The 24,252-nt window shown below is 45.1% G+C and overlaps 1 protein-coding gene across 4 annotated transcripts in view; it reads left to right on the top strand.

Moving 5' to 3' along the window:
* NSD1 (nuclear receptor binding SET domain protein 1) overlaps positions 1 to 24,252 on the top strand; it is a 68,202-nt gene that overhangs the window by 18,435 nt on the left and 25,515 nt on the right. For 3 of the 4 annotated variants that reach the window (XM_069773031.1, XM_069773030.1, XM_069773032.1), the window contains exons 3-13: positions 720 to 855; positions 3,874 to 4,046; positions 6,039 to 8,619; positions 12,321 to 12,442; positions 12,588 to 12,879; positions 14,709 to 14,818; positions 15,902 to 15,971; positions 16,760 to 16,878; positions 21,753 to 21,896; positions 22,313 to 22,436; positions 23,000 to 23,200. In XM_069773031.1, coding sequence (XP_069629132.1) covers positions 720 to 855; positions 3,874 to 4,046; positions 6,039 to 8,619; positions 12,321 to 12,442; positions 12,588 to 12,879; positions 14,709 to 14,818; positions 15,902 to 15,971; positions 16,760 to 16,878; positions 21,753 to 21,896; positions 22,313 to 22,436; positions 23,000 to 23,200 — 4,072 coding nt within the window. The remainder of the gene's footprint in view (positions 1 to 719; positions 856 to 3,873; positions 4,047 to 6,038; positions 8,620 to 12,320; positions 12,443 to 12,587; positions 12,880 to 14,708; positions 14,819 to 15,901; positions 15,972 to 16,759; positions 16,879 to 21,752; positions 21,897 to 22,312; positions 22,437 to 22,999; positions 23,201 to 24,252) is intronic. The other variant, XM_069773033.1, reaches the window with a different exon arrangement.

Below are 24,252 nucleotides of genomic sequence, written 5' to 3'. Positions count from 1 at the left end.
GCGGGTTTTGGAGACAGGTGAAGCCCGTGTGTCCATCTCCTGGAGGGGGGACGACTGCCATTGTGCTCCTTTTCTCCTGCTCTGTAGTTTCGGGCAGAGCAATGGCAGTTCCGCTCATATAAACTAAAAATTAGGACATGAGGTTTTTCTCTGATTGTACCTGCCTTGGGTTTCAAATACTTTATGGTGAAGCTTTTTCCTGAGCACATCTGAGAAGCAGGGAAATTACGAGCTTGTACATACCAACTTTTTTTTTTTTTTTTTGTCAATTGATAAACACTTAAATTTGCTGTTCTCATCACCTTCTTCCAGTCAGGAATATTTCGTTGTCTCTTACTGCTACTTTTTCTGTACACTGCAACCTTTGAAATGAACAAATTGGTGTTTAGTGAAGTAATGGGGGCTAGCAGTGACTCCAAATATTTATCTGCTCAGATGTGTGAAGTTTGAGTGCAGTCATTTACCAGAGGTCATGTTCCTTACTAAAAAATAACAAAAAAACCTCTCAAACCCTAGTTTATTGTTTTGTTTTTTTCAGAAGGATGGGGAGAACTATCCTGTTCTTTGAAGGTGTAGGAGCCACTAAGTAAAATCAGGACTTGCTTTTTAATGTAAATGTCTCTGGTGGCCAGATGTAATCTGCACACAGGGGGGAGGCAAATCTCTTTAAAAGCATCTGGAGCTTTAGTGATTTCTTGTGTTCTGGTTTTTCCCCAAAGATCCGAGCCAAGAAGAAACCTACTCCAGTGAAGTATGAAGTTGGGGATCTTGTTTGGGCCAAGTTCAACAGACGCCCATGGTGGCCATGCACAATTTGTCATGACCCAGTGCTGGACTGTCACTCAAAAATGAAAGGTACTGTATCTGTTCAGACCATGAAGTGGAGGCATTGTGTATGGCAAGGTGCTGCAGTTTTTAATTAATTTAAAAAACATTCCTGGCCCTTGAAAGGTATGAAGAAATAGACTCTGGCATGGAAGACCTGGATCTATAAAGTAGACCTCGATCAGGGAGGTGACAGTATGAAGATGGGACTGAGGCTGATGGAAGTGGCACAGGTAGTTTTTTGGACATGTAAGCTTTCCTTCTCAGAGTATAGGAAGGATGAGTAGCTGGGCTGAGCTCAGGGTAGTGCAGAAGAACAAGCAACCTCTCAAAAAGGGATGCAGAGAAAGAGCAGAGAAAAAGGAGGTGGATCAGAGAGGTAAGGACAGAGATGTGCAATGGGTGGGCAAGTAGAGCTGGGGAAGCCTGGAGTGTGTGAAGACATGGACAGTCAGCCAGGCTTGGAGAATGGGAGGCTGGCGAGGCTGAGAAGCGGGGTGTGGGGTAGCGCAGTGTAGCTGCTGAATGCCTGAAGGTGTGATGGGAATGTGTGTGAGGAAGTGAAATTTTGTTGGTCTTGTTTGGCACAAGGAAGCAAGGGCCTGTTTACGGGGAAATACTGGAAAAACCTGGAGATGGAGCCACATAATGTGAAAGTTTAGGGCATAGTGTGTCAGAGAGACTAAGAGGCAGTTGAGTGTGAGGGGAAGAGATGGGGGAAATGAGAGCTGTGTGTGCATGAGCACAGGGGAGAGCCGCAAAGGAAGAGAGTCTTACAAGCTCAACGCAGAGAAGTGTAGGTGAGTGATGGAGAGAACAGAGGGGAAGTGATTGTTTGGTTTTCTTTTAGGATCATACTAGCTGCCATAGGGAGACTGCCACAAATGAAAAGGCTTATTTATTTCTTCTTGGTATCCCTTTCTGATTCTTTTTGTTCTGTGGGCAACTGAAACCTCTTGAACTGGTGCTGTCTGCTGCTGACAGCTCTGTAGACTGGTGAGATTACCACTCACCAGTGTATTTCTCTCCATTTTTTGTGGCCCTTGCCAGCCTAAGAACCAAGTGCTGAGAGTGGGTAGTCTTTTTTTGGAGTGGCCATCAGCTGAGAGCTCTCTGCTCTTTCTCTAGAGACATGAAGTAGCTTTTCCTACATTGTGCTCACATCATCCCCAAGTCTGCTTGCTGTAGTCTTCCTTGCTATTTGTCTGCCTTCCCCTTCATCCTTTGGGAGGCATTCATCCTCATTCTAGATAATACTGAATGTGCTGTTTTAAATAGTCCCTTTTGAGCTCTCAAATTCCTGTTGAAGGTGTTGCTGGAAGATATGCTAGACATATATTCTCCCCCTTGCATCCTTCCCAATGAAGTGTTGGACAGGATTTAATGTATATAGCTGTCCAGTAATTCCCCCTCAGCCTGTGTATAAGGATTTCTAAGAAAGGAATTCTGCAGGGAGGAAACATGCTATTAACAAATTCCAGCAAGGTCTGATCTCCAGCTACACGATAGACTCTCCCATCATGTTTTATCCGTGTTCAAACCAATAGAGCTCTGGGGAAAATTGCATTTTCCAGTTGTGGCTGTATGTAATCTGCTCGTCTCCCCTCCCTGGTGCTGAGGTGACAGAGCTGGGTGCATCTGAACTCTGGTGCTTTTGGGCAGGGGGAGCTGCTGGGGCTCTGTGTGCACCATAGGAAGCACAGTCCTCCTGCCTTGGCTCTCCTGTTGCCAAGGGAACAAGCCCTTCAAAATAAGGCAGGTCGCTTCAAACTCATCACTTGTGCAAAAACCTCTTCTTGTCTTAGGTTTAAGGCATGGTGTTCTGTTTAAAGCAGTTTGCCTTTTCTCAGCAAGCTCTTGACTTTAAGATTTTTGGAGCTGGAAGATTGAGGATCAGTGGCTTGAGTCCCAGTACTGTCAATGGGATGGGTGAAGTCCATCATCTTTACCCTTGCTTTGGTGTTGCCCTGGTCGTTATTTGTCATCCTCTCAGTGGTCTTGGTCAGAATCTCAGTGTCAGCATCGCTAAAGGCCAGGCTGCTGCACTGTGCTGGCACTCCTGGAAGAGGCAGCACAAACCAAATGGGCTGCGAAGTCTAGGCTATGTGTTGAGAGGGTGAAGGTGTTCCCAAGAGAACGTGAAGCACACATTGCAGTGAAATGCAGGGAAAAGTTTATATCCCTTGTTCAAGCCTTGTTTGCTCTGTTCTAATGCTTGTAACCTGTACTTTTTCACCAGCACACCCAGTACTGGTTCAGTTCTTAATTGTACCATGTCTGTTCAGCATTCTTGCACAGAAAGCACCTTTGAAAAAATCTTTGATTGTGCCTTTATGATTGAGTTTCTTCTCTTGCTCTGCACCTTTGTGCCTGAAGTATGGAGATACTCATTGCAGCTTATGTTTTGTCATGTTGCACCTAGTCCTTGTAGAGTGTTTGTGCATGTGTGTACTTACTTAAATATTGCTGTTAATGTTTTATGTTCTAAATAAGAGTTTGTTTTGTAACAAAGCATTGAGCAAGATGGGATATATCATGGTGGGGGGAGGTTCAACCCGTATGAGTAAATCCTATCCAGAAGGATGTCATTTCTGGGTGTTGCCAGCACGCTGTTGCCTTTTCCCAATGGTCAAGTCGACTGGACTGTTTAATCATTAATCAGGGAGTAGTAAAAAAGAAAATGTCCTGCCTAGTATGTTTTGTCTTTTAAGGAAAAAACATACTTAGATATTTTTTCAATTTTTTTTGCAACCAAACTGTAGTCTTTGGTCTAAGGAGATGACCCATCTTAGACTTGTTAATCAATTGTTTGTAAGAAAAAAAAAATATTTAAAAATAGAGATTAGCAACACAGAACATAGACAGCAGAGATCAAAGGGGTCTCCTTTAGTTCTGAGTAGAAATCCCCAGAAATGGCATTCATGTGGGAATGTTATTAAGCAAAAAGTCGTTGAAAATTAACTGGCAAATTGTTACTGCTTTCTGTGATTCTTTTTGTGTGTCTTTATTATATGCAAAGGGTTAATTATGTTAAATTTCTCAAAATAGTTTCCAATCGGAGACCATACCGAGAGTACTACGTGGATGCCTTAGGAGAACCTTCAGAGAAAACCTGGGTTGCTGGGAAAGCTATTGTACTCTTTGAAGGAAGACATCAGTTTGAAGAGCTGCCTGTTCTTCGGAGAAGAGGAAAGCAAAAGGAAAAAGGCTACAAACATAAGGTGAAAGATCTGTTTTCTCTAATATGTTTTTGATTCTTTGAATCTGCACAGTACAAAGTATTCCTTTATGCCTGGAATTGCACTTCAACAGCTTTCTTTTGTGGCAGTCAATGCAGCAACGCGGCCGGGGAAGTGATTCTTTGCATCCTTACAACGAGCATAGTTTATAAGCTGCCAGGAGTTTCTAGGCTCTCTTTTATGTTGGGGTGTGGCCTGCTGCTTTTATTGCCCTAGACAGCTCTGAGAGGCAGAGGAGTCAGGTCTCTGTTGGTGTGAGATTGTTCAGCAGCGCAGCCCTCTCCTGATGTCTATTACAGCGTGCTTCTAAATAACTTCCTGTGCTCTCTGGCAGCCTCTCTTGGCTGATCTGAAGCAGAGGTGGAGTTGCACGCTTCACTAGGTCACTGACTGAGATAAAGCAGTGGAGCTTTTAGCCCTGCTTCAGTAATTCTCTGTATAGAAACCTGTGAGGACTTATAATTTGACTTGGAAAATGCTTTGTCAGTGAGCCTGCGGGAATGAGTTTTGTGGTTCATCGCATCATCTCTGTTTCCAAACATAACAGCCCTGAGCAGCTGTAGCCAGTATAATGTAATGTGACACAGGGGTCTGGTCTACATCTTCAGGAAGGTGACTGGAGAAATTAACTTTTTAGAATTGCTAAAGTGAAGAAGTACAGAGGCTACTGCGTTACTGTAAGAGAGCAGATAGTCATACTAGGCCATAGGGTCTGGTTTTTCTTTTTCCAAGAGGTTTATTAGCAGTTAAGTACTTAACCCATGTTAATGCAAAACCATCAGATTAAACATGCTCTTGTAGATGTGAGCGCCCAGGAGTAATGCTTTCATTGGGTTTTCCTTTTCCAAGGGCATGTTTGGTATCTTGTCTAAGGACTTCTCTCCTTGTGTTCCCAGCCCGTTAACAATTAGTTACATGCTCCCAAGCAACTTTCCTGGTCCTAGAAGTGCTGCGTGGCTAGAATCTCATCCTATATGTAAATGGCAGTGCCAGTGTGGATGCAGTAGAGGGAATCAGATGTTTGTTACTCACATAAATGTCCAGGTTTGCATCCCTGGAAGCCAAGATCTGATGCAAAGCTGAGAGTATTTGGCTGGTTTGCTATAAAGCTCCATAAAACTTTAACCTGCTGGGATGAGATTTTGTTGGTGTGTTGGTTTTTTTAAAGGAAAAGTGTCAGAAATTTGAGTTGTTCCTCCTGCCTTGGAATTGGTTTTGATTTTAGGAGCAGTTGTGCAGCCTTTGATTTGCTGTTGTACAGCCAAAAACTACACATGCAGATAAGAAACAAGTTTCATGCTGGTTTTAGACATTAGCAGAGGTTCCTGTCCAGTATGCAGAGTGCTTTTTGTTTTATACTAAAGTACAGAGTTAAAGCTGGGAGACTTCTCGGTAATGGACATCTTGAATTTGATAGAGTACATTTTAGATATGTGCGTGTATCTCATGTTTGTACCAAGGTGAGTTGATGGAGAAGGAAGATTGAATCGTGCTCCGAGTTTAAGGGATGCAGGAAGAATAAAGAATGAACACAAGCAAACATGTCTGCTCAAATACTTTGAGGAGAATGATGCTGCATTTGTGTTGAGAGGCTTGTTGGCTGTTGCTTTGCGTTTTTGTGCCAGGGATCCATACCATATGTATTCCCCTTTACCAGGCTGTTGTGTTCAGGGTGTGCTGGGATGTGAGGACATCTGGTTCCTGGGAGACCTGTGCTTGCAGGGACCTTTTTGCTGTTTTGGGAATGCACAGTGATTTTTATTAGGCTCAGCAGGAGTGCAGGATACTTATCCAGGAGCAGTATTTTGTGTGTCCACTAGGCAGTCTCTGGGGATCTATGTGATTGTCTTAAAGATGCAAAATGCAGGACTGTCACTCTGTTTCGTGCCTTGTGCACCTCAATCTCACTTTTATCTTGTTGGTTACCCACTCAAATTTTTTCTTTCTCTTTTTTTTGTCTCCTCCAACTTTAAGGTTCCTCAAAGATTTATGGCTAAATGGGAAGTCAGTGTTGGACAGGCAGAAGACATTCTTCTCGGTGGGCCAGAGGATCAAAAGTGCAGCCAGAACTCCAGCGAGCTGGATAGTGAGAAGGAATTGCAGTCGGAATACTATGCCAATGGCCCTGGAGCAGAAAGGGACAGGCAGCTGAATGGCTGTTTTAAATCCTTGGCATTTGACTCCAGACACCCAGCCAGTGAAAAAGGAAAATTGCACATTAAGCCACATGTGAAAAAAAGCTCTGACAGCAGAAAAAGGACTAGAGTAAAAAAGAGTGGTGCAAGAGGGGAAGCATCTAGGGCAGAAATCAGAGAAAAAATGCCAGAGAGCATAGTTAGAAGCATGATTGTTGGGGACCTACCAGATAAACACGCGTCTCATGAACTTCGCCGGATTGCCAGCAGCCTAACAGCATCCAGTAGCACCAGGGAAAACCATTTGCTTTCCTCCTTTGGAGAAAGACGTTTTGAAAAGACACCTTTGAAACCGGGCTACGAGAATCGTAAAAGTGATGCTCTGAAGAACACTCTTCAAGGGGATTTGTTTTCCAGTGCATCTTTGGAGAGAGAGAAGAGCTCCCTGGGCATTTTGTGCAGTTCCAAATTACAAATACACTATTCTGCATCTGATGCTGGTACTGAGAAAAAGCAAACTGAATCGGATTCATCCTCTTCCCTCTCAGATGGTGGGAACAGTGATGTAGACACCATGGACCAAAGTTCAGAGAGAGCCTCTAGTGCTCTTGAAGTTAGTGATTCTTCAGATAAAGTGGAGAAGGAATTTCCTATGACGTCAAGTGGAAACATTAAGCTTTCCATGTATCTTTCTCAGAAGAGCAACAGAAGGGCCAGGAAGAAGTCATACAGAGATCGCAAACTTCTGGGAGGTTCACTAACCAGCAGGCTTGATGCTGAATTTGCGGATGGGGAGCTTGAAGTAGGCTTCTCTGATGCTGAGATGTCATTGACGGCTCTTGAGCGCTCTTCAGATGTGAGAAATGACAATCTTTCCCTAGCAAAGAAGCACACTACTCCCCAAAGTGTTTCCAAGGACAGCTCCTGGCCTGCTGTTGTAAATCAAGCAATCTTAAAACCTAAAAGTGTGAAATTGCCCCGAATCAGGAGTATAAAATGCAAACATAAAGAAAAAGTTGCTGGGTTGGAGTCTTCTCGTGCAGAAGAGGAGGGTGGCGTGAATCGCTGCTCTTCTGATACCAAAGGTTTCTCTGGCCTTCAGAGAGATTCTCTTCAGAGAAGCGGGAAAGTTGATGGTCAGAAACTGTTAAACAACATGCATGAGAAACCCAGGGATTCTGCTGAAATAGAAACGGCTGTGGTGAAACATGTCTTGTCAGAGCTGAAGGAGCTGTCTTACCGGTCCATGAATGATGATGCTAGTGACTCTGGCGCTCCAAAGGCCACAGTACCTTTACTTTTCTCTTCCGCCTCTGGTCATGGTCGTTTGCCTATTGAACCAGATTACAAATTCAGCACCTTGTTAATGATGTTGAAGGATATGCATGACAGTAAGACAAAAGAGCAGCAACTGATGACTAGTCAAAATATAGTCCCATTTCGAAATACCAGCACAGCTGATGGTTCTGCAAGCAATTCCACGAGTGGTCTGAAGTCCTTGTCTATTGTAGGTCCCCCATATAAAATAGAAAAAAATGGAGATTGTGTCCAGGAAACAGTAAATCCAAACTCCGCTCTAAGCAACTCCTCATTTTCATGCAATCCTCCAACCAAGTTGACGGGGATTGGTACTAGTAAAAGGGAGCCCGCAAGTACTGCTGTTTCTGGGACAAATGGCACAAATTGCATGCCCAAACGCAACTGTTCAAAATCTAAGCAGTCATCAAAGCTTGGAGATAAAACATTTTCAAACAGAAAGGACTTAAAACCAGGAGGGCCAAGTAAGTTGCTAAGTCGGTTTTCCAGAGATTCAGGAGAACATGCATTCCGCGTTCATGGTTCGGTTACCAGTCCTCTAGGTAATGAAGCAGAAGATACTGAGAGGAAAGAGTCTGTTGATTTAAGAGAACATTCAACTGATGAAGACTCTGCCTGTTTATCTGATGACAATTTAGGTCGTATTGGAAGGAGACCTGAAGCTGGTAGAAATATTGAGAGCTGCACTTCTGCTGAAAATGGGGAGAGTCCAGACTTGGATTCAGAGGCAAATAGTGAGAGCTCTCTTGGTGATGAGTCTAATGATATAAATCACGTAGCACCCAAAAAGCGATGGCAGCGTTTTAACCAAAGCAGTGCTAGATCTAATAAGCACATCAGTAGATCTAGGGAACAAGGAAACTTGGAGAGTGCCTTTGGCCTGAATTCTCGTGGCTTTTCACTGAAGGGAAATGAGTGCTTGGGACGTAGGCATTCCCCTCATTCAAAGGTGCTTGAGGGAGACCTGACAGATCAGGACTATGAGAATCATTTAGACTTAGTTGAGAAACGTTTGAATGTATGTGGTAAGCCAAACAACAGTGTGATGGACTCAGAAACAGAGCTTGGCAACTTTGCTCCCCAGTCTGAATTCTCTGCACAAGGTAAGGGAGCTGGACTTGCGCCAGAGTGTGTATTTGTATACATTTTATACTTTTTCATTTAAAATATAAGTTATGGAACTTGGGGCTGTTTGACAACATGGAGATGCATACATCTGAGCTGAAGAAAGCATGATATGTTGGCTTTGGGTTCTCTGTAAGCATGGAGAACAAAGCAGGCAGAGCAATTACAGGATTTTGCTTAGCTTTTTGGTCAGAAAGTTTAAATACATTACAAATCATTAGTTCCTCCACAGTGAAAGGTAAAATAAGCATCCTTCAGAGTTTGGATTTTTTTTTTTTTAAACTTAGACGTTCATAATGTGTTTCTTAGAGCCACATGCTTGGTGTTAGCTGGGTAGATCAGCGCTAGAAAGTTGTGGGAAACTGAGCTTCAATAGCTGCTCTTACTTTTTTTTTTGCCTTAGTGCTGTTTGACATAAAGTCTGTCTTTGGTTTGTTCTGTAGGATTTCCTTGAGACAAAGTGTTGGGGTTTTTTTGGCGTTTTAGTGTGGAATTTTATTAGCTGCTAATAATGAATTGGGGAACCCCACAGATTTCCTAATTTACAGCTCTGGTGTGGTTGCCTGAGGGGTGAAGGGGAGAACAGAAGAGAGGGAAGCTGCCAGGGAGCCTGGGCTGGAGGTGGTTCTGGAAGATGGCAGGCAGAAGTAAGGCAGCATCACTGGAAGGGAAATGGCCTAGGAAGGAGACTGCTTCTGAGGACCACAAGGTCAGACAGCCGTGCCTCTCCCATGGACATGGGGCCATTTGGTTAAAGCCAAAAAAAAAAAAAAAAAAAAGTGTGTTTGTAGGGAATAGGTCCAGCAGAACCACATTCAACACATACCATCCTCAGGCTTCTGCAAAGAATCTGGGGAAGCAAACCTTAATGAAAACAACAAAATTAATTTTTTACATAGATCACCAAACTAAATTGCTCTGATTTATTTGCAGTTATTGTAGATTACTGTAACTTGACAGAATTTTGAACCTCTGCATTTTGTCACTTACGTGTTCCCTCAGTGCACATTTTGGTGTCTTTTGCTATTAGTGGTTGCTGGAGGTTGCCTGCACCTCTGTTTCAGTGTGGAAAAGGCAGCTCTTGGCTTGGTGGTCAAAGGACCTGCCCAAGGCAAGTCACAGCAGGCACAGAAAACGAGCCCGTAGGGTGTAACAAAGGGGGTAAAAGTTCCGGTTTGAAATCATGACAAGCTTAATCATTCACTGACTCCTCTGGCTGTTGCTGTGTGGTTTTGAGGACTTAAGTCTTCACAGAGCAGGTGAGAGGATGCACATTGTTCTGGGGCTGTCAAGGCTCTGCCGCAGGAATGTCGCAGCCTGCTAGAGGGAGCAAGTTCCTCATTTGCACTAAGATGCAGCTGGGTTCTCATGGCTTCACAGTGGTTTTGCAGTTGAAGCATCCCTGTAGTGTTGCTATGTGAGATGAAGATACAAGTCTACAGAGAGAGCTAGAGAAGAAGAGCTGCTGAGAGGTAGTAATGTTAGGAGAGAAGCGGCAGAGGAAGGCAGCAGCAGGCTCCTCGATGAGTTTCATTGGTGGAGAGGAACGCAGAGCTGTCCTGGTGATGCAAACAGGGATGCAGCAACAGTGAGGGCCTGGGTTTGCCTGCAAAAGTGGCAGATCAGCAACTGCAGTGTAATCTAATTCCTCTGCTTTAAATACCATGTGAGCCTTGAAGCTTATCTATGCAGATGTGCCATAGGGAGGCACCGGAGCTTCTGTCTATGAGGAGCTGTCTGGACTGCTGTAACATCCCCAGTGTGCTGGTGGTAGTGAGTAAACCTCTAATGCTGTGAAAAGCCCATTTGTGGAAACTAGTCTTCTTTTTATATCAGGCATAGAAATTACATAGAAAGTAGAGAGAATGATGCTGGAAGTTAGACTAACTGCAGCTTACAGAAGAGGAGTTTCCTCTGTTTGCCAGTGCTTTGAGAAGACATGGCTAATCCTCGTCCACAGCAGGCAAAGTACCAGTGTAAGAGATCACAACGTATTGCAGTCACAACTGTGTAGTTTCCACTAAGCTCAAACTATATAAAGTCTTCATAGTTGAATGGCAACATTTGACATATTTTTGCTACAAACTTTGTGGTACAATTTAGAGCAAATAAGGCAGAAGTGAAGATTGGTGGAATTTGCTGACGTAAAACATTTTTATAAATAATAGTTTCGTCAGGTATGTGATTTGCCGGTGCCAATCAGACTGCATTTGGGATTCTTGTACAGTATTTGCTTTGGGGGGAAAAAAAAAAAATGCAATTAATCCAGCCCTTCTGGCACAGCACTGTGGTGCTCTACTGCATGGCTTTGGGGCTCTAAATAGTTGTCCAGTAGAGGATACTCATCCTATAACTGGTTATGTACTGAAATGTGTATTTCACCCAGACACCTGTGCAGAGTGTTAATAGAGGCTGAAAATAGCTGTGTTTGAGAAAGTTGTTCCTTTCTTCTCTTTTGGCCAAGTTTGACGTTTTCATGCTTGTTTAACCACAAAGCCACAATAAAGTGTAGCAATCTTGTCCAACATCCCTGTTCTGAAGTGTTGCACTGGAATGCTTTGTTATAAAATGTTTCCATTTTAAAGAAGAAAAAGCCACCTTCTGCACATCAAAAGAAGCAAAGAGTATTTACTGTTTGTTCCTAAACTTCCAGGAGACTGCAAATGTTCTCGTGACTAGGAGAAATATTTTGATTTTTTTAAAAAATATTTTAAATTTTTTATAATTTAATAATATTTAATATTTTAAATATTATTTAATACTTTTGAAAACTAAAAAAGGGGAAAAGTCAGAGGTATTCCAGGAAGTGAGAACAAGACATAAACTTGCATCATCATGGTTTTGCAGCTTGCTGAGTAGAGATGACGTAGATCAGGGCTCTTTTTTTTGGAGCTTGCCATGTGTTGGGGTGTTGAGGTGGTATAGTATGAGTGGTTAGGTTTGTGTCGAGGAAACACCTGTTACCGGGTTTCCCTTGCAATGGTGCAGCATTGTGCAAACACAAAGACATATGAGCCCTGAAGAGCTTGTCACTGGTGAGGACTACTCACTCCCTGATCTCATTGTGGAACCTGTTGTCAGGAAGCAAAGGCAATAAATGGGCTTGCAGTAGCAGATGGGGACTACAAGGCTCTTGTAGTATATACAAAAATATGCCAGGGAGGGGAGGGGAAAGGAGGGAGTTAGGCTTAGATGTTACTAGTGAAACTAGTGACTGAACTGTGTTATGGAAAAACAGTGTTTTCCTGTGCCCCTGCACTAAAAACAAAGGAGTTTGGGTTAACAGCAAAAGTAGCATGATGAGTCCAAGTTGCTAATTGTCTTAGGTTTTGGTAAAAGTACTGCAAGAAGGTTAGGTGTAGTTTGTCTAGGGAGATGTTGGGTGAAATTCCAGGAGCCTCTCAGTCAGATATCTCATGTTTTTTGATTACTTACCTGAACTGCTTGAAGTCCCTTAGGTCCTTAAAAATACCACCTCCCACGTCAGGACTGTGGAAAATAGGAAGCTCCAAAATTATAAGGCTGTATCAAAGAGGAAGAAGTATCAGGGCTCTTCCCACACAGAGCCTCTGGAGGAGAAGGCAGGAACAACTACTATCTACAGATCATGAGGAGAATTTTGTCTTGTGATTGTCTCAGAAACACAGTCTTGAAGCTGCTTTCCTTTTTTTTTTTTTAGTACATTCAGAGAGGAAACGCCTTAGAAAACCAAGTAAACGGCTTCTGGAATATGCAGAAGAATATGATCACTTATTTGCACCTAAGAAAAAATCAAAGAAGGGCCAGGAGCAATTGCAAAAGGTGGGTGAAGGCTAATGTGCTTTTCATGGTTATTGCTCTGGGACTCTGGTCTGCATGCTTTTGGTGTGTTCTTGCTGACTGAGTTCTTGCTGTGTACAGTGCCATGCAGGATGAATGTTTTCACCAATGTGTTTTACTATGCCAGGTGAATTCTGTGGTGAGGTCTGATTTTGAAGGAGGTCTTCCTGCACAATGCAGTCCTGACAGAAATACCCAGCGGGGGCAGAGTCCTTTGGTTTCAACTCCATCTTCAACCAAAGAGTGCCCTCCCATCCTTGAAGCAGAGTGCTCCTTCTCAGAACTAGGATCCCATTCCACTGATCCCACTGCTCAACTTCTGGAAGGACCTTCAAGTTTTCCAGAGCTGGTGCTGTCTTCCTCAGATGTTTCTGAAGTTTCTGCTTCTCCAGATGCAGAAGAGAGATTCCTGAAATCAGGTAAGTGGGAGGTTGTGTGATTTGCCTCCCATAAGTGAATGTGTCACAATTTCAGCAGAAATTGTTGCCTCGGTCAGCGTGAAAAGGTTAGTAGCTGTTAATCTGTTAGTTTGTTTATGCTTTGCTTTGGTCAATGATCGTTACTGGTGCTGGGAAGTGAGAGAGGGCAAATGCAGTGGGTGACCCAGTGAGCTGGATAATTACACTTATGCTATTAGCTTTCTGTAGTGTGTGGTGGACCTCCTTAGGTCCTGGCACAGAATACTGCTTTGTCCAAATGAAGAAAGGCACAGCTCCTTCTCTGAGTTCTTGCCATCTGTGCTTGCAAACAGTGGCATGCCTTTAGCTTGAAGGTCTTTTGCTGCTGTTAAAACCCTTTGGATGAACATTGCTGTGCTGAGGTTGATATGCAAAGTCTAATCTGCATAGCTGGTGGGGTGAGCTTTTGTTCTCCTAGTGAGCTCAGGGAATTGTAGCACAGAAATCTCTCCGGAAAAACTATTTTTCTTAGAGGTTTTCTAAACATCTGTAGAAATTGTCAGAGACTTGTTGTAGCAGCAAGCCAGGGCCTTAGCTTTCAGTAAGGCTTGGTATACAAAGAGCGAGTGTGGTCTGACAGGCTTTGCCCCTTTCCGACAAGAGTCAGTATCAGGGTCTGCTTTGCAGTACATTCATTCTCTAGTAGTGTCTAAAGACATGTTCAGGGTTAAAGCCCTGGTGTTCTGGCTATGCTAACTTGGAGAGAACACTGTTCCTATTCTAAAAGGCCTATGGTCAAAAAAATTAAACCAAGTAGACAAAGAGGTACGGTCACTGGGAGGTCAGTTAGCCTGTTACGTTTGAGGGCAGAGGGATTGCCTTTGGGGGCTTGTGGGTGTCAGATGGAAATGGAAAGTTGTAGAGGATTAAAGGAGGAAGAACTGGGGATGTGAACCTGAGGTTGGAGATGTAGGAGAGCAGTACAGGGTGCAGCAGTGGGAGCAAACATCCAGTATGCAGAGGTTGCATAGCTCTTCCCCCTGCTGAGAAAACTTGCCTCTTGCTGAAGCACACAGAGCCCAAGAGGCTTGCCTTAAGAATGATGCCATGTTGTCCCTCCATTAGGTATCTGATGCATAAGCAGTGCACACAGAAGTGTGTGTCACAGAGAGGGCACAGCTGAGGCTGGTAAAGCAAGCAGATAACAGGGTGGGATGGGTAGCAGGCTGTTTGTGTGGAGTGTCTTACACTCATCATCATTTCCTAGTCATTCTAAGTTCATACTGTTGCCAAAATTAGTGTGGATGAACTCAGGCCTAGCAACTTGTTACCTCCTGGGTGCCAGCAAAAAGTGTGAGTAGGAAATGGTGCAGGTTACAGCAAGTGTTTCGTGTGTCTTTTCCCAGGTAGTTTTAACCAGGAGCATGTCCTTTAGCCTGTTTACTATGTGCGGCATGAATGCTGGTGGGAGTGGTGTGGGAGTGGAGGCAGGGCTGTATTTGTCAGTGGTAGGACTGGCTTATGCCAGTTCAAAGTGATTGGGAAATTACGATCTGAATTGCGCTGCCAGGATATGTTACCTGCTGGCATTGACTTCATAGTCTCTCTTCTGTGGGTGGATTTCTCTGTTGCATATTGAGGTATGCCTGAAGGTCATGGCAGACTGAGGTCCATTTTTGTGGAAGTTGTACAGAAACAGGTAATTGGCATCTCTGTCCAAGGAGCTTATGATCCCAAAGATGGGGGGAAGCAGATTGTTTTGAAAAGTTGGCTGATATTTGCTTAATGGTCTTAGTCTGATTGAAGAGAAGAAACCCCCTGTTTATCTGATGTAAAGAGTTTCATTGCAGGAAACTTCGAAAGCAAGCGTCAGAGGAAGCCCACTAAAAAGCTCTTGGAATCCAATGATTTGGACACTGCCTTTATGCCAAAGAAGGAGGAGTGGACTCCCCCAAAGAAGGTACTTTCCTTCCAGCTCTTTGAAAACCAGATAGAAAAACAAGCCTGGACAGCAGGTCCTGCTGAACGAGACATAGTGCAATGGCCTATGGTTTTTTGTTGGCTGTGGCCCAGGAGCAAAGGTCCACCCTTCCAAAGGTGCTGGTTCCTGTGTTATGATGAAGAAATCTGCTGAATACAGATGTGTTCCTCACCCCTCCCCACTTGTAAAGGGGACTGGGTAGTTTGGCTGTAAAATCTCCTCTCTTCATTGGTTTATATGGAAAAGGAGTCAGCTGGATGCTGGCTAGGAAGGTGTAAGCAGAAATGTTCTGCGCAGAGGCTTACTGTTACGTTGCAGTGTAGCTTGAGCTTGAATCTAAGGCTTTGTCCTTTTCCGTCAGATTTCCTCCGAGCAGTGTTTCCTTTGTTACCTTCCCAAGTGAGCTGGTGAATGGTACAGAAGTGCAGAGCTTGTACCAGGATGGAGGCTTGAGTTGTATCACATGTAGTATACAGTGCTTGGTGCAGATTTTTAAAGAAAATGCTGCTCTTCTCCACTACATACTCAAAATATTCAGTGACATGGTTTGGAAAAAAGCAACTTGTAAAGAATTATTTCAGGTGGTGTACGTGCACAATACTTGTTGCCACTGTTTCTAAGGTTGATTATTAAGTTTTCCTCCTTTCTTTTTTCTCTGTGTGGCACAGTCTTAATGCAGTTATCATGTTTGCAGTAATGCAGAGGCCAAAGTATTTCAGTCTTAAGCTCTGTAAAAGTGTAAAGCCAGAAGAGAGTCTCTGTTCCCAGCAGCTTACAGGGTGTTAGCCTTTTTGGGACAGCTCAGGAAACAGCGGATGATGCTGGTGAGCACAAGACGCAACAGACTCGGTATTCCTCCCTGACCAGAGACTGACTTTTCCATATGCGATCTATCAAACACACACAAAACAAATGTTTTTTTTGTAAAGTCTCTGATCACTGATGAATTCATGACCTGAACTGTAAGTTACATGTTGCAGTCATTCGTAAAGGCTCTGAGTGGCTGAGGAACATGCATCTCTGATTTGCATCTGGTGACTTGAATCTCTTGTGTATTTGTAGGGCACTGGCCCTTCAGAGAGTGACAGCTCTGAGCTCTATTCACCAGCCCACTTCTCGGACCTGGGAGAAGGTAAGTGAAGGGAGGGCTGTGCGGGTAGACTGTTGATGACATTTGGATCAGTGCCTGTGTTTTTGTGTGTGTATGTGTGTGTGTGTGTGTAAGGGCTTATGTGTCCTGGGCTCTCAGAGGGTGCTTGCCTCAGCTAAAGCAGTGGCAGAAGAAAGAGGTACCGACATTGTGTGCCCAAGGTACTGTTAATGTCTTTGATTTCCCTGTGGAAAGTGGAGATGGAGCGTTCATATTTCCATGAGAAGATGTTCACTTCTCATTCATAGTCTAGGTGCTTGAAGAAAACTTGTCAGCATGGGTCCTGTACCAGTACGCTGTCTTTTGCCTGATGACATGCTGTGACCAGGCTCAATGGTGGCCGCCCTGTCCCATGGATGGTTGTGCAGTTGCATTGTACTCCCTCCCCATCTGCCTTTGTATCACATTGGTATCAACATGAGGTTTTGTTGCGGAGGGAGGAGGTAGTTATCAGCATTTGATTAGTAATGTAAGCTTTGTGTTGGTAGCATTTCTTCTTTTCTGCTGGTGTGGCTGCCTCAGGAAAGGCAGTGATATTGTTCAGCAGCCTAGCAAACAAAGCTTAAACCAGTAGGAATCGGTGGTCTTCCAATGGTTGCAGGACAGAGGGCAGACTGCCTGGAGGCTCGTATTGCCCCAGCCCTTATGCCCTCAAAGACAGTAGGACCCAGCCTGAAGCTCTCAGAAAGGGTGTAGAACTTGCTGGTGGCACCTGTAGCAAGGGAATTATTTGTGCATTTTCCTTGAGCGGTCTTTCTGTTGCATCCCAGCTTCTGAAAAGCTCTTGGAGAAGCAGCGGAAGCGGAAGAGACAGCGCCATACCTCTGCTGCAATGCATTCCAAGAAGGAGAGAATTGAGGAGGGGCTGGGGGAGACCCCACACTCTGAGGTACTGTTGGGTCTTCCTACATGTTGTCATCCCTATAACCTGTCTGCTACTTCCCAGGGCACTTTGCAGAGCCTAGGCCAGGTCGTCTTTGGTTGGCTGGCATGTCAGTTGGGAGCTTGTCCCACTGATGTAGTTGCTTGAGCTGGGGTTGAAGCTGAAGATACCACTTTAATTTAGTAGCTGTTTTGTGATGACTGCTTAACTCGGGCTCAGTTTTTAAGCTGCTACTCAGCTAATTCTCCAGGAGAGAGGCTATTCTGATCTGATGGAACCAGGTTTTGCCTGGCATCTTGCTTTGTACCTCAGAAGGTCCAACTGCTGTAAAAGGTCTTCTCTGGTGGTGGTGATAATCTTGCCCTTTTACACACCAGTATGAAGCACAAGCACTAGACTGTGGACTTCAACCCCTTCTTCCACTTGCACCTGCACACGAGGGTGAGCTAAGAACCACGTTGGAGGGGATGGGGGGACTGTATGTGACTGCTCACAGGAGCCTCTGATTACATTCTGCCATCCAGCAGAAAGGGATAATTGGGGTAACTCCCTTCTACTGCATCCCAGCAGCGTCGGCGTACAAATATCTCTGACAAGCACATTTTGCCTTTTAGGAATGAGCCAGGTATCATCAAGTGTAGGGGAAGCAAGACTTTTCCAGGGAGAGGCGGGACACCTCTGGGCCTCTCACCATCGCCTCTCACTTCCAGTGGCCCAGGTTCAGCAGCAGGCTGTTCTGTCAGGATAGTCAGTATGTATTTCAGGAGCCAATTATAGACATATATTGTTTTATTTGTTGTTGTTATGCAGCTTCCAGGAGAACACAAACCTCACACCACTTCGAGCAGTGCCAGCCACGTTGCTGCTACTGCTTTTTGAAGAGCATGTTTATGATGGGGGTGATAAAGTGGGGTAATACCCCTGGGCCGTGCAAGCCTTCCTGTGATGGTGCTGATGCTCTTTCTGAAGTGTGCTCATCTGGAATAATGTTTCAAGGAAGTCTGTACAATTATCTTTGCCAATGCTGGGGGGCAGTTAACACTGTCTGCTGTTAGGTACCCACTAAGAGACTGGCTCAGCTCTGAGCCACAAATTCTCTGAATCTTTTATAGTGAAGAAAAGAGGGTGCAATTCAGAGCAGCAAAGTAGCTAGGCCATGTCTCTGAAACCTGCACCCATCATTCACTGCAGAGGAAGCCCAGGGAGTCTTAACTGCCTCCAGCCTTAGACATCAGTGTTGAGTACCTGAAGTTAGGTATGGTAAACCATGCAAAAAAAAAAAAAAAAGGCAAGGCAATGCTTGGCACCTTTTGGCAGCATCCATTTCACTGTGATTGTGTCTCTTGAGCCACTGTGGTGAGAGTGTGCACCCCTTGGCTTAGGTGAGTGCATGGGTACTGGTGAGTGTTGGGGTGCTGTGGAGGTGTAATTGTGCTTTCACATGGAATTTGGACCACACTGGTGCCTAAGTGACTTTCCGGACACCAGGCAAGGAACTCCACTTTGTGCTGAATGGTGCTAGAAGAAATAGATGGTCTGATGATAATATTGCAGTGAAGCCTTGGATCCAGCTGCTTTCAGAGGAAAAGAGGGCAGAGAAAAGCTTGTCTGCCTGGGCTGAACTAAGCAGCTTTCTCTGTCCTTGCCTGTCTGTGGAGCTAGGAGTGCAAGTTTACAACATCAGGGCAGCAAGAGACTGAGAGAAGGGGATGGAAAATGCTGTTGAAATGGTTGTCAAGGTTGTGAGCCAAGGTCAGGCTGTGCCAAAGAACAGGCCAGGCTTTGAGGATGTGCCAGATACAGCAGCAGAGATAGCTCTGGAAGAAGACCCAAGATGAGACACCTGCCCTCTAGAGGAGGTATGTAGTTTTGCAGGGCTTATGCTGGGTAGGGGAAGGAGGGGGAACAGTGTGACCGTTTCTTTTGAGTGATGGCCTTGAATGGCAATCCCCTTCTCCATGTTCACAAAGCACAAGTGTCTGGCCTTGCCCATCCTGCCTAGCTCTGACATTCCCTTCCGTATGCGGTTCTGGGAGCATTGATTAAAATAAGGATAAGATCCTGGCATGTGAAATGTGCAGATTGACTAGCTGTTTGCGGAACCAAATAGGATGGGTTTAGGCTGAAAGAGTAGGGCTAGAGCATACTGTGCCACACTGCATGCTGTGCCACAATGGGCAGTGTGGTCCCACTTGTTAAGGTAACATTGCCACTAGCAAATGCTTTCAGATCTGAGAAGGAAGTTGCTGGTTAATGTTATGTGACTCCTAGGTGCATTTTAGTCTCCCATTCCACCAACACATGAAACATGGCCATCAAGGTTCAAACCAATGAGTCCTAGCAGCCATGGTAGGAAACTGCCAGAAAGATGGAAAAACGAACCAGTTCTAAATCCCTCATACCTCTGTCTGTAGCAAATCTGAGTATGTCCCCTCCCTTCCAAAACACTATCTTGAAACCTCAGCTACAGCAGGAAGCTAGTGCCACTGACCACAGGACGGGTGGTGCTTGTTTACCAGCACCCTGCCCCTCCTGACAGGGACCTCAGTGACCATGAGAGGGGATGAGCTTACTTTGTGTCTTTAACACTGGGGCCCCAGCGTAAGCAGAAGCTATAGCTGATGTTGTTTGCCCATACCAGTAGCTGATTAACCCTGCTCTTGTTCTTTGTTACAGTGACCCCTGCAACCCTGAGGTCACTGCTGAGCTGAGCAGAAGAGGGAGCACCTATGTAGGAATAGGAGGACCTGAGCTGTAACCAGTCCTTGGAGCACTGGTCGCCTGTGCTGCTCCTGGAGCATTCCAGGAGCAAAAGCAAGTGTTTGGGCCAGAGGGCTGCCTTGCAGCAGACTACATAATTCCTAGCAGAAATACAGCTGCAGGAGCACAAGTATCATAGCGCTTAGCTTGACAAGATGCTATTGCGTATAGAGGCGAAGGTGGCTGTTGTGTTCTTAGATGGTGTTTTTGCCAATGCCATAGAGACCTTGCCCTTCCCTCTGCCAGGGCTGTGTCGTAGGGTGGCAGCAGCTTATGTGGTCTTTATCAGTATTCCCACAGGCTGCATCACTGCCAGCCTTCCAGTGAGACTGTGATGATAGTCTGTAAGGCTGTACACCGTAAGGTATGTTGGACTGGCAGTAGTTTGTAGCTGGGACTTTGCTTTTTTTTTTGTGCTCAATAAAGGCAACTTACACCATTCATCTTTGTACCGTGTGCATTAATATACCATCAGTGCACTTGTGCATCGTTGCTCCACAGAACTGACATGGCTTTAAAATATCCCCTCATAAAACCATACTGTTACATTCAGGGCATGGCAGGGGGTGGGGACGACGACAACGGTGACAGGACCACTCAAAAAACAAAACAGGCAAAGGAAGCGTCATTATCTGACCAGAATACCAGCTCCAGGTTCTTCCAACCTTAAACTTTGGGAGACCTTTATGTCCTTGCTTTGCACAGACTAATAATGTGTTCAGAGGGCGTTCAGTTCAACTTACAAGCTTTGGTAGCACCACAACTCAGACTGATACTTTCCCATATAGAAAGTGGTGCAAAGCTCCCTCTTGTGATCATTAGCTGGACACCTGGCACCAGGCAGGCTTGAAGGTATGAGAGTGATGGCTGCTGCTCCTGCCAGCAATTTGAATTCTTCACAAGGTCTTTCAGGTGTACAGTTTGTATCTGGGCATGTACTGGGTATGGCTTGGTGACCCAAGGAGGAACTGGCAGCCCCATACTGAGATCACTCAGCTAACTGTTGTGATCTGGGATATTTAAAAAATGGCAGAGTCTTTAAAATGTTCTTGCTCAAAGCACTTAGCTAAAGGCATCACTTTGGTGCAGCATTAATGGCCCTTAAGGCACACCGGCTCTGGAGTGGCAGCTGGGGCTGGTGAGACCACTGAAGTGTTGTTTAGACTCTACCTGAGAGGCCTGGAAGCTGGCAGGATGGCGTTTCCTAGCTCTTAGTTGCCTGTCCTGACAAAAGTGAAGGCAGTGCTGCCATGTGCAGCTCCAGGACAGCAGTATCTTGTGGTAGAAACAAGTGTCTCTAGGATACCTGCTGCTCTCCTTCCCTCTGACAGTGTCTGAGCAGGTCCTGTGGCCACATTGGAAGGTGTCCTTCCACCTTGGGAAGCCTTATGGCAGGATCCCTGACTTGGCCCATGAGGATGCGGTTGGGCCTTTATCCTTTGAAACCCATCTTCTCGGCAGGATGCTCTTTCACCAGTAGATGTTACCATCACCCTAAGATGTTACAGTCAGTACTGTGATGCTCATACAGGACAGATGCTTATGAAAGACTCACTGCCCTAGGCAGGATCGTGGGGTAAATGCCCTGCTGCACTGTTCACTTTGGTGTTGTCTGGCTAGTTCATACTAATGCAGGCTTGAGTACCTGCGTGCCTGTATTTTACATGGGTTAGGACAAGCTGAGACAAGTGTGGGGAAAAGTCTGGCTCATTTGCTGGGTGACAGCTGCGATAAAAATTGTTTGAAGTTTTTCATTTGCATTTCCAGTACAAGTAGACATCAGCATGCAGGATGCTTTAGACTATTCCAGCCTACCTGATTTGTTTCTATGCAGGGCAGTACCTTTCTTCCTCAGCCATGACTCCTTCCTCAGAGAGAGTTATGCACAGGAACATAATTGTGTTGAGTGTGTATTTTTTAATGATCTAGTAAACTAAGACCTCTTTCCTTTCCTTTGCTTTCTTTTAAGTCTTTTTGTGGAACTCTGTGGGGGATGTTCTCTCCAGGGTGGGTAACACAGACCAACTGCCAAACCTGTTATGTGCTCGATGGCTGAATTTGTAGGTTGCAGGTCAGGACAGGAACTACTGATGGCCCTAATTCTGGATTTCTTTTTAAAGGGGGAGATATCAGTTCACGGGACCGCTGCAAGCCCCAAAGAGGGTAACGAAGAGGGGTCAGAGAACGACCATGGAGTGCCTTCGTCCAAAAAAATGCAGGGAGAGCGTGGTGGAGGAGCAGCTCTCAAGGAGAATGTGTGTCAGGTAGTGTCCTTGAAGAAATCTCCTTGAAACTTTACCGCTGTAAAGTGTTTTTGTGTAAGTTCTGGGACATGCTGGTGCCCCATGTAAGCCCAGGTAGCCTCAGGGTGCTTATTGTAGAATTAACCAGCTTTTCGTGCTCTTTCCTCTGCCATTGTGTCTTCCTGCTAAAGTTCACAGACCTTAGGGAGACATGACCAACGTAGGATTCATTTTAGCCGATGCATGGTAGTAAGGACTGGATGGCAAATGGCAGTGGTGGTGCACAAACCGCCTGCATTAACTGACACAAGGAAAACTTTGCATTTTTCCACAGGGGTCTCTGCTGGCAGTCCTGACCAGCACACAGGCTGTTGCTGTCTGGGATGAGTTGGGGAAGGAGGTTGCTCGGAGCTTACATTGTGCTTCTTTCCCTGCAGATCTGTGAGAAGCCAGGAGAATTGTTGCTGTGTGAGGCGCAGTGCTGTGGTGCTTTCCACCTGCAGTGCCTTGGGCTGTCCGAGATGCCAAAGGGCAAATTCATCTGCAATGAGTGTTCCACAGGTACTGCAGCTTTTGTGAGCGCAGGACAGGGTGCTTGCTGCGTGCTTACCTGGTGCTTCATTTTGCTGGAGTGATATGCCTGCGGTAGGGCTGCTAGCTAGCTCTCAGTTCTCTGATTATTGGTTTGATGTTTGATAATGAATTTCTAATTAACTGGTCTTACTGTTGATTCAGGTATGTGGGGTGCGAAGAAGTGAATGTCCAGGATCTGGTGGGAAGGAGAAGCGGAAATTCTTATATGGGACTAGGGAGAGAGGGCTGGTGGGGAGGATGAGTCTGGAGCCGACTGGAAAGGGGGGAATGTTGTAAGTAGGGTTGTTGATTTTTGTTTTTCTTCTTTTTTCCCTGGCCTGAAATCACAGCTATAATAATATTTTTTTTGATCTGGAGTTTTATTGTAGCTGCAGGCAAAACCAGCCTGCTGCAGAGACCTGTGCTTTGGAATTGGTACAGCAGGTTGGGAAGTTGTGCTGTGCTATGCTAATACGCAGCCTGGTGAAAGTGTCGGGTCTTCATTTAGCTCTTCAGTGTGACTGGTGTTGTGTTTGTTGCTCTTTCTCCAGGAGTCCATACCTGCTTTGTGTGCAAGAGCTGCGGGGAAGATGTAAAACGGTGCTTGCTGCCCCTCTGTGGGAAGTATTACCATGAAGCATGCATACAAAAGTATCCGCCCACAGTCATGCAGAACAAGGGCTTCCGATGCTCCCTGCACATATGCATGACTTGTCATGCTGCTAACCCAGCAAACATCTCTGCATCTAAAGGTACTGATATCTTCTAGGGGATGCCGTTAGAAGCTTTTCCTTTGTTACCTGTCCACTGTGTAGTTACCTCGTCCACTAGTTCTTCATGTTGATTTTCTGTCCTTGCTGCAGAGCTTGCTGTAGCGTTTGCTGAGGAATAGCTTCTCTCAGGGGAGTGGAAAAGGTGGTGTCGGTATGCGAGGTTGCTGCTCATCAGCACTCCTGATGGTCAGACATGGCAACTAAAATGTTCTTGTCTGTCCAGACGCTTGGATGCCTGCACGTCCAGCGATGCCACACGCCTCTCTGGGTTTTTGAATAAGTCTCTGGAGCTGTATAGACACTCTCATGTTTCTCCTACGTGCGTTTCGCTGTGCCAGTGCTGTAGACGCTGCCTGCTTAGCAGCACTGGCTATCAAGGCAATGGCATAGAGAGCAGCGTAGTAAAAACTATGATACTGTTCTAGTTCTCCTTTTTTTTAATAATGCAAATTCTTGTCTTGTAGTAGTGACACCCTTGGGCTAAGCTTCTCAGGCAAACATCTGTTTGAGCTGTTTGCAGCAGTACCTTGACCACTATCTCACATGACTAAACTTAAAACTTTCATGTGATAGCATTGTATATTTGCTTCTAAAGCTGCCTTCCATTAAACCCTTGGTATCTGAAGACAAGTGACAATAAGACAAGCTCTATTTTTATCCTCAGGGTCTATGTTAAAGTTGTCTTTTTTTCCCCCCACATATCAGTATTTGGTGTAGAAGACAATACTGAGGCCTAAAGCCCACAGCTGACCACTTCCCCACTGAACATTTGCATTGTGTTCCTCTGGCTGCTGCTTTTTGGTGGTCAGATTTACCCATTTCCTCCCACCTCTTCTCCCTCTTTATAGTCTCCTGTGAGGAACTGAAAACAGGCTCTCAAAAACCTTGGATAAATTAGGCCTGTAGGCAATTCTGAATTCTCCGTTCTGGAATTTCAGGGTAAAATCTGATAAAGTGGAGAGGCAAGTGCCTATGTTTTCAGAAGCTACGCGGATTGGTTTCATTATGTGCAGCTAAGCACTTGGAACACC

The sequence above is a fragment of the Haliaeetus albicilla genome, chromosome 27, assembly GCF_947461875.1.
Source record: "Haliaeetus albicilla chromosome 27, bHalAlb1.1, whole genome shotgun sequence".
Taxonomy (NCBI): Eukaryota; Metazoa; Chordata; class Aves; order Accipitriformes; family Accipitridae; genus Haliaeetus; species Haliaeetus albicilla.
Note: the sequence above shows the minus strand (reverse complement) of the source record. Positions and strands in the feature narration are given on the sequence as shown.